The 9,469-nt window shown below is 53.6% G+C and overlaps 2 protein-coding genes across 21 annotated transcripts in view; one reads left to right on the top strand and one right to left on the bottom strand.

The window, feature by feature from the left end:
* The first annotated feature begins 1,743 nt into the window (after window positions 1–1,743).
* Window positions 1,744–7,378, top strand: G6PC3 (glucose-6-phosphatase catalytic subunit 3). 4 transcript variants are annotated; one of them, XM_511541.7, is made up of 6 exons: window positions 1,744–2,220; window positions 5,194–5,300; window positions 5,714–5,804; window positions 6,003–6,121; window positions 6,344–6,485; window positions 6,714–7,378. In XM_511541.7, the coding sequence occupies exons 1-6, from the start codon at window positions 2,003–2,005 to the stop codon at window positions 7,075–7,077; spliced, it is 1,041 nt and encodes a 346-aa protein (XP_511541.3). In that variant the 5' UTR covers window positions 1,744–2,002; the 3' UTR covers window positions 7,078–7,378. The 4 variants fall into 4 exon arrangements, with proteins under 4 accessions (XP_511541.3, XP_054527414.1, XP_063654599.1 ...); XM_054671439.1 differs by having other exon boundaries at window positions 1,766–2,279; XM_063798529.1 differs by lacking the exon at window positions 5,194–5,300 and having other exon boundaries at window positions 1,770–2,220.
* A 1,951-nt stretch (window positions 7,379–9,329) lies between these two features.
* The window catches only part of HDAC5 (histone deacetylase 5), a 45,182-nt gene continuing 45,042 nt past the window's right edge, over window positions 9,330–9,469 (bottom strand). For all 17 annotated transcript variants that reach the window (XM_024350223.3, XM_024350225.3, XM_063798528.1 and 14 more), the window contains one exon: window positions 9,330–9,451. In XM_024350223.3, coding sequence (XP_024205991.1) covers window positions 9,412–9,451 — 40 coding nt within the window. In that variant the 3' untranslated portion in view covers window positions 9,330–9,411. The remainder of the gene's footprint in view (window positions 9,452–9,469) is intronic.

Genomic DNA, 9,469 nt, shown 5'->3' with positions numbered 1-9,469 from the left:
ACCGAGGCGGGCGGATCACGAGGTCATGAGATCAAGACCATCCTGGCTAACATGGTGAAACCCCGTCTCTACTAAAAATACTAAAAATTAGCCAGGTGTGGTGGTGGGTGCCTGTAGTCCCAGCTACTTGGGAGGCTGAGGCAGGAGAATGGCGTGAACCCAGGAGGCAGAGGTTGCAGTGAGCTGAGATCGCGCCACTGCACTCCATCCTGGGGGACAGAGCGAGACTCCGTCTCAAAAAAAAAAAACTTCCTGGTGTTGGAGGTATTAGTATAATCATTGTAATAGGAATAAAAATTCTGTTCACTACAAAGGCAATAAACGAAGATTTATATCCAGCTTCCCTCCCTTACACCTTTTTTTTTTTTTTTTGAGACGGAATTTCTCTCTTGTTGCCCAAGCTGGAATGCAATGGCACAATCTTGGCTCACCACAGCCTCCACGTCCTGGGCTCAAGCGATTCACCTCTCTCAGCCTCCTGAGTAGCTGGGATTACAGGCATGTGCCACCACACCCAGCTAATTTTGTGTTTTTAGTAGAGACACGGTTTGATTTCTCCACGTTGGTCAGACTAGTCTCCAACTCCTGACCTCAGGTGATCCACCTGCCCTGGCCTCCCAAAGTGCTGGGATTACAGGGGTGAGCCACTGTGCCCAGCACCTTTTTTTTTTTTTTTTTTTTTTTTTTGAGATAAGAGTCTCGCCCTGTCGCCCAGGCTGGAGTGCAGTGGTCCCATCTCGGCTCACCGCAACCTCCGCCTCCCGGGTTCAAGCGATTCTCCTGCTTCAGCCTCCCTAGTAGCTGAGACTACAGGCGCGTGCCCCCACGCCCAGCTAATTTTTGTATTTTTAGTAGAGATGGGGTTTAACTATGTTGGCCAGGCTGGTCTGGAACTCCTGACCCTGTGATCCGACCGCCTCGGCCTCCCAAAGTGCTGGGATTACAGGTGTGAGTCTCCGCGCCCGGCAAAAAAAAAAAAAAAAAAAAAAAAAAAACTTTTCAAGAACAAAGTTGATTGAGGTAGGAAGAAACTAAGGAGACACTGTTCAACAGTATTCTAGGCAGGACCTCGCCTAGAATAGCTGAGATTTCTATTTTCTATGTGAGTTCCCCCAGATGACTGTTTCAAACTCTGTCGCGGGTGTGTGCCAATCCTCTTCCCATACCAACACTGTTACTATCTCTTGGTTTCATCTGCCTAAGAAGGGTTTTGGATGGCAGGAGGATGGGGGTGGGGAAAGCAAGGGAAGAACTGGAAGGAAGTGTGACTTTGCGCTATATGTGAGAATTCGCCTTTTTAGGGAAGACCCCTCAAAATCAAGAGACTTATCTGTCAGCCTCCAGATTAATAGCAGGCGAATTAGAAAGGGGGAGTCTTGAGGCTGGGGAGGAAGGAGTGAACTGATTAGGGGTGTATGCAAATTTAGGATCCCGCTTCAGCTCCCAGGAGGAGGGGCTGTCTGCAGCCTTTTCTCCAAAGGATCTCAGATTTATTTATTTTTTTGCTGGTTTTTTTTTTTTTTTGGTGGGTATTGGTGCTGGAGAAGAGAGGTCCGGTGGGGAAAGAATCCCGGCCCTGGAGATTATATATCCGCCTTCGCATCAGCGGAGCAGGGACGCTGGGAGCGCGCGCGGCCCGCCGGCTAGTCAGTCCCCTGACCCGGAACCGCACTGGTGCCGCCGCTAGCCGGCTGCCCACGTGCCTGCAACAGTGGCCACGTGGGGCCCTGAGGAAACGCCTTTACAAAGGTTTGTCCCCTGCGCTGCCCAGTAGGGAGGAAAACCGGAGGAGAGCGCAGGAGGAAACAGTACCGGCTGGAGGCCGGTCTTGCAGGAGCGGGGGACTGCCGGGGGCGGGGCTTGGTGGTGACCGCTGGCGGGGCGGGGCCTGGGGCTCAGAGGGGTGGGCTTTGGAGATCAGAGGGTCGACGCTGCTTCGTTGCCTGGACTCTTTGGTTTCCGCCCTGGAGCAAGCCGGGGCCTGGTCGGCAGCTGGGCCGCCATGGAGTCCACGCTGGGCGCGGGCATCGTGATAGCCGAGGCGCTACAGAACCAGCTAGCCTGGCTGGAGAACGTGTGGCTCTGGATCACTTTTCTGGGCGATCCCAAGATCCTCTTTCTGTTCTACTTCCCCGCGGCCTACTACGCCTCCCGCCGTGTGGGCATCGCGGTGCTCTGGATCAGCCTCATCACCGAGTGGCTCAACCTCATCTTCAAGTGGTGAGACAGAGAAGCCCTCCGGCATCCTGGTCCCCACCCCCGAGGGCCCTGAGTCATGTGTAAGCCCTGGTCTCTTTCAGCAACTGTCTCAAGGGCCTTCCCACCCCTACTCTGTAGTCCCTGATTTTTTTTCCCCTTGAGCATCTTTGTGCAGCTTGGACTCAAACCTCAGAGTCCAACCATCCTACTCATTAGACCAGTGTTCTTCAAACTGGTCTGATGGAAAAATCACCTAAGGGGCGTGTCTAAAATGTAAATATCCCATCCTCATCTCACACTTACTAATTTAGAAACTCCAAGGGGTTGGGAATTTATTTTTTATTTTTTATTTTTGGTTTATGGCAATTCATATTTTAACAAATATGGTGATTTAAGTAGTGGAGAGTCCTACCTCTCAACTCACTTTTTCATTCATCTATTCATTCATTTGCTATAATTTTTCAGAAGCATGCTTTGTGCTGGGCATCACGGTAGCTGCTAAGGACAGAGACACCTTGCAGATTAAGGTGTGATCCCTGGACCATGCCCAACGGCATAGGCAGCACTTGAAAACTGGCTAAAAACGCAGACTCTCAGGCCCCGGGCCAGAGCTACTGAATCAAAATCTGCATTTTAACAAGGTTCCCAGGTGATTCCCTGTGCGTACGCAGTAAAGTTTGGGCTAAAGCACTGCTTTCCAGGGAACACTTTCTCTTCTTTCTCTTTCATTCACCAGTAGACTCTTCACACTGAGACTTAGAAGCCAGGAATCCCAGGGACATGGGTGGAGGCCCTGTGGCCCCTGGGGCTGGGCATGCAGCCACACCTCCCTTCACCTCAGCCTCTGTTGCCAGATCCTCAGCCTGAGGGAAGGAAGGGAGGCTCATAGGAGGTATTTCAATGAGCTGGAATGACTTGCTGAAAAACAACATAGAGTTCCCCTCCCTTCCACTCTTTTCCACGAGGGCCTCATCCTTATGTAAAGGGAACCACAGTGATCTGTTCACTTCTTTCTTGCCTAATTGCCCTTTGCTTTGTGCTCTCCTCTCTCAAAGTCTGTATAAGCCTCCCCCTCTATTCCTTGTCCCCCAAAGATCACAATCTCCTTCAGACACTATTAATGTCCCCCAAGTGGCAAAGTCCCTATTCATTTTCATTTTCTTTTTTTTTTTTTTTTTTTTTGGAGACGGGGTCTCACTCAGTCGCCCAGGCTGGAGTGCAGTGGCGCCATCTTGGCTCACTGCAAACTCCGTCTCCCGGCTTCATGCCATTCTCCTGCCTCAGCCTCCCAAGTAGCTGGGATCACAGGCGTGTGCCACGACACTCGGCTAATTTTTGTATTTTTAGTAGAGAAGGGGTTTCGCCTTGTTGGCCGGGCTGGTCTCAAACTCCTGACCTCAGGTGATCCGCCCGCTTCAGCCTCCCAAAGTGCTGGGATTATAGGCGTGAGCAACCTGGCATTCTTTTTTTTTTTTTTTTTTTAATTCTTTTTGAGATGGAGTCTTGCCCTGTTGCCCAGGCTGGCGTGCAATGGCATGATCTTGGCTCACTGCAACCTCTGTCTCTCAGGTTCAAGAGATTCTTCTGCCTCAGCCTCCCCAGTAGCTGTGATTATCGGCACCCACCACTACGCCCGGCTAATTTTTTATTTCTAGTAGAGACAGGGTTTCACCTTGTTGGTCAGGCTGGTCTCAAACTCCTGGCCTCAAGTGATCCACCCTCCTCTGCCTCCCAAAGTGCTGGGATTACAGGCGTGAGCCACCGCGCCTGGCACCCCCGTTCATTTTCTGTGTGAGCACTTGTTGTATATATACTAGGCTCAGTTTTCAGAGGGGAGAGGCAAGTGCCTTCTGTATCTCCCTCCCCAGCACGTGGCTTCCTGCCAGCATCTCTTTTGCTATCCCATCTTTTCTCTTTCTGGCCACAGCAGCCTCTTCATTGTGTGGTTCCCAGGGCCTAGCCAAGCACTTGCTAGACCAGAGGATTTTGACATTTTTTTGTTCTCCTTATTCTTTCTCAGACTTCTCTGTCCATCTCCCACCCCCATTTTCAGATCTGAGAGGCTCACCTAAATAATTTAGGTGTGGATAATTCAGGCTGTAACTGGGGACATGGAGGCAGGGGTAGCAGGAGGGTTAGTGAGGGCCTGGAGGAGACAGCTGGGTCCTAGACTCTCTGTGGATGAGAGCTGGCCTTGCAGTGAGAGGGGGTAGAGTGGGACGGCTGAGTATCTCAGAGCACACACACGGCTTACCACAATCTCTTGCCTCTGTATCAGTTTTATTTTTTATTTTATTCACTTTTTCTTTTTTTGAGACAGGATCTCACTCCATCACCAGGCTGGAGTACAATGGCACAATCACAGCTCACTGCAGCCTCAACCTCCTGGGCTCAAGTGCTCCTTCCCACTTCAGCCTCTGGAGTAGCAGGGACTACAGGCGCACCCCAAGATGCCTGGCTAATTTTTGTATTTTTTGTAGAGATGGGGTTTTGTCATGTTGCCCAGGCTATTCTCGAACTCCTGGGCTCAAGTGATCTGCCCGCCCAGCCTCCCAAGTAGCTGAGACTATAGGTGTGCACCACCACTCCCAGCTAATTTTTTGTTTTTGTTGAATCTGGGTCTTGCTATGTTGCCCAGGCTGGTCATGAACTCCTGGCTTCAAGTGATCCTCCAGCTAAGGCCTCCCAAAGTACTGGGATTACAGTCATGAGCCACTGTACCTGGCCCCAGACTAGTTTTTAAAAATAGTGTTTCCACAGGCTGAGGGTTAGGAAAAAAAAAAAGAAAAGAAATAGTGTGCTTTCTTTCTCCTGTTCTAAGGTAGAAAACCATGGCAAGGTATCCATGGATACCTTGAGAGCAGTGGACAGAATCGTAGTCCCTTTTTGACTTCACCCCTCAGGCCCTCCAGAGTACTCTGTGTCCTGCCCACCTTGTACCCCCGCTGGCTGTGTGTGCATGTGGAAAGTCATCTTGCATCTGTTCTCTTCCAGGTTTCTTTTTGGAGACAGGCCCTTTTGGTGGGTCCATGAGTCTGGTTACTACAGCCAGGCTCCAGCCCAGGTTCACCAGTTCCCCTCTTCTTGTGAGACTGGTCCAGGTGGGAAGCCTCAAACATTCTCCCTTTCCCAATGTGGTTAGGGTTCGGGTGAACATTTCAGAGTACTTTTCAGCCTGGGTGGCCCAACCAAAGGACCAGCCTCTCAATTACTGGCCCAGAGAACAAAAGAACCCCAGGGAGACCAAGCTGAGTTATGGGAGAAGGGCACTCATGCTATGTACCAGCTGCCCACCTTGTATAGAGGACAGCCAAGAGACACAGATCAGGACAGAAACCTGAGCACAGTGACCTCAGGTGGCAGTAAAAAGGCCTCAGAGCAGAGCGAGTTATGAATCAGTGCTGGGGAAAAGCTCTTCTCAGCCAGGAGAGGCAGCTGTATTATTGAGGCATCACCAGGGGCCCCGGGGTTCTGCCTCCATCTTCTCACCACGAGCTTCTGGATTTGCTGGCAGGCAGCCCTTCTGGACACTGCATGATCACAGGAGCAGCCCTCTGGCCCATAATGACGGCCCTGTCTTCGCAGGTGGCCCCTCGGGCCCACAGGTATACCCTTGGCATTGCCCACCATTGGGAGCAGGGGTGATGGCACCCTGTACCTAATAGACCCAGCAGCATGGCAGCCTGGGAGCTGGAGTTTTGGGGACCCTAGGTTGTGTGGTTCAACCATGGAGTACCTGGGTGCTGCAGGAGGCCAAGCTGTGTATGGACACGCTCTGAGCTCCTTGCCTCTCTTCTTTCTAGCCGCTGGGTAAGGGTGATGCCTAGCCTGGCTTATTGCACCTTCCTTTTGGCGGTTGGCTTGTCGCGAATCTTCATCTTAGCACATTTCCCTCACCAGGTGCTGGCTGGCCTAATAACTGGTGAGCAACTGGGGCAACGGGGTGGACTGAGAGGATGCCTTTGGCATTGGGAGGATCAGTCTAGGATCTTCCCATCGCTCCCAGCTTCTGTAGAGCCCACCCCAGAGGCCCCCCGTTATGTCTCAGTTTATTCTCTTGCCAAGCTGCACTGCAGCTGGGGGTCGGGGTGGGGAGGGTCATATCCCCAAACTCCTTGAAGCTGTTGTCACTCCACTCTCCTAGGCGCTGTCCTGGGCTGGCTGATGACTCCCCGAGTGCCTATGGAGCGGGAGCTAAGCTTCTATGGGTTGACTGCACTGGCCCTCATGCTAGGCACCAGCCTCATCTATTGGACCCTCTTTACACTGGGCCTGGATCTTTCTTGGTAAGTCTCGCTTTGAAGCCTGGGCAGGCTGGGCCCTGTCCTATCTCGCCTGCACCTAGCCTGGTGTGTCTCTGGTTCATTATAGCTAAAAAAGGACACATTACCTATTCACATAGACCCTCACAGGCACAAAACAGAACATGGGAGTGGGCCCCAAGGGCAGATGGCCAAGAGCCAGTGGCCTTCTGTGTTCCAGCCTCTCCTGGCAAGAACTCTTCTTCCCCACAGGTCCATCAGCCTAGCCTTCAAGTGGTGTGAGCGGCCTGAGTGGATACACATGGATAGCCGGCCCTTTGCCTCCCTGAGCCGTGACTCAGGGGCTGCCCTGGGCCTGGGCATTGCCTTGCACTCTCCCTGCTATGCCCAGGTGCGTCGGGCACAGCTGGGAAATGGCCAGAAGATAGCCTGCCTTGTGCTGGCCATGGGGCTGCTGGGCCCCCTGGACTGGCTGGGCCACCCCCCTCAGATCAGCCTCTTCTACATTTTCAATTTCCTCAAGTACACCCTCTGGCCATGCCTAGTCCTGGCCCTCGTGCCCTGGGCAGTGCACATGTTCAGTGCCCAGGAAGCACCGCCCATCCACTCTTCCTGACTTCTTGTGTGCCTCCCTTTCCTTTCCCTCCCACAAAGCCAACACTCTGTGACCACCACACTCCAGGAGGCAGCCCCATCCCCTTCCAGCCCCTAAGTAGGCCCTCCCCTCCCTAAATCTGCTTCCGCACCACCTGGTCTTAGCCCCAAAGATGGGCCTTCTCTCTCCCAGATAAGTTGGTCCTCCCTCTGCCTTTCCTCTCAAGCCCCCAAAGAGCAAAGGCAACAGCAAGACCAGCGGGTTCTTGCAACACTGTGAGGGGCAGCCAGGGCGGCCCCAATAAAGCCCTTGAATACTTTGAGATTCCTTTCTTGCCTATGCGCACATCTCCATGGGCCTTGCCTGTGTGTGCACAAGTGGAACCTTTGCCAGGCTGCTCCAGTAGTCTCTGTGCCATCTCCAGCCCTGTTTCCAGGGGCAGAGAGGCAGGAAAGGAGAGGGCTGTAAACTCAGGTGAGACCTCTCAGCCCTGGGTCCCCTGCCTCATCACTGCCTAGGCCACATGAGAGGTCCCATGAGATGCTGTGACTATATTCAGTGTAACCCTGTCTTTTCACTTACAGGACAGATCTTGCGCCCCAACCTCCAGTTTCCTAAATTGGCTTCTAGTCCAGGGGCTGGAGAAAAGAGTAGTGTTTTTGGCTAGGAAGGAGGATGAGAACCTCTACTCCATTTGGGAGCCCAGAGAATAGAGACATTGGCCCCAGAAGGCACTGCCAGAAACAAGTTTATTTACACAAGGACACACAGTGTAACGGGTTACAAAATACTTAACTGAAATCCATATCCAGGGAGACAAAGCAAGGAGTGGGTTTACATGAGAACCAGACCAGCCACAGGGAGAGAGTGGGTAAGGGGCCGGGAGCCTGGGGCTCAGCACAGAGAGGCCTAGTACACTGGGCCTAGCTAGCCCCATCCCCATCCCCCAGGAGGATCTAAAACAAACACACAAGCACACTATGAACCGATGGTGCTGGGACTCCTGCCCCTCCCCTGGCTCCCTCAATCCTGCTCAGGCCCCCATAAGATAATAAATATGTAAACAGATTGGTGGGGCCCTGGGGATAGGAGGAGAGAAAGTATATGTGGTACTGGGGAGGAGGAGGAAGGAAGAGTCAGCCCCCTAGGAGCCACTTCCCATCTTTGGTTTCCTACAGGCTGGATGGCATCCCCTGGAAGCCTTGTAGGCCCACAGCCCCTGGCAGGGCTCCTGGGAAAGAGAAGGGACAGCGCCCAGCCCCCTCCTGGTCTTAGCTCCCTTGGGCTGGTGGTCAGCAAAGGGAGCCCAGAAGGTATGGAAGCTCCAGCTGAGAGCCGACTCCTGGATCCCTGGGTTCTGGCCTTACCCCTTCTAGAACCTCCATTCTCACCATCCCCAGGATCCAAAGCAAAAGGCCCCAGGAGGGAGGTGAGCCTCTGCCCCTTCTCCCCGCAGCATGCTGGATGGCTGGGAAAATCTGGTCCTGACAGCAGGGGGGCTCTCACCAGCCTGGAGCCCCTCTGCAGGGACCACCTTCTCCCCTTGCCCAGGCTGTGCCAGCAGAGGGGCAGGGAGGCCATCCGAGTAAGGTGGGGAGCAGACCTGGTTCTGTTACTCCTCCTGGCCCCTGAGAACCCAGGAAACCAGTCCTCTCCTTCCCCACACACTTTCACCCTCTCAGCCCCGGGGAAGGGGAAGTAGGCTGTGAGGAGTGTGAGGCAAGACAGCCCTCCTCACAGACTGCAGGCCACAGCTTGGGCACCAGCCTCCCATCAGTGCTGAGACCAAGAGGAAGGAGGAGGAGAGGGGTCTGTGCAGAGATGGTGAGGACGAAAGAAGGGGAAAGGGTGGAGAATCGCAGGGTGGGTGCCCACCTCCCCTCCACTCTGCATCTTAAAGACAGTAGTGGATCCTCCAGATCCTCCCCTGAGGCTGGAGAAGGGAGGAGAGTGAAATTAAGGCATTTCCCCCCCAAGTCAGCTGAAACCAAGGCACCGACTTCCCGTTCCCTCCTCACTCAGGGGCCCCAGAACTGGAGAGTACTGTCTGGGCCCCCGTGCCCACCTTGAGCTGGCCCAGGCTCCAAGGAGGAAAAGGACAGAATGCAGGAAAATGGGTGGAGGGACACATGGGACAGGGCTGGGAAGACATCACCACCCCCTGCAGAGGGAGCAGGCTTCTAGAGCTGAGGTGGAAGCCACAGGGCTGGGGGCCTGAGGCAGCGTAGAGGAGCAGGAGGGGCAAGGCTGAGAGACCCACACGGCACACCTTGTTGAATGTGTGACTTTTTGTTTTTAATAGAAAAAATAAACAAAATCACAATGGTGAAGCCCAGAGGGATGGGGGCCGGGGCGTCACAGGGCAGGCTCCTGCTCCATGGGCTCCTCTGCCGGCCTGTGGGGCAAGCACAGG

Source organism: Pan troglodytes, chromosome 19 (assembly GCF_028858775.2).
Source record: "Pan troglodytes isolate AG18354 chromosome 19, NHGRI_mPanTro3-v2.0_pri, whole genome shotgun sequence".
Classification (NCBI taxonomy): domain Eukaryota; kingdom Metazoa; phylum Chordata; class Mammalia; order Primates; family Hominidae; genus Pan; species Pan troglodytes.
This window is presented reverse-complemented; position numbering and strand designations above follow the sequence as displayed.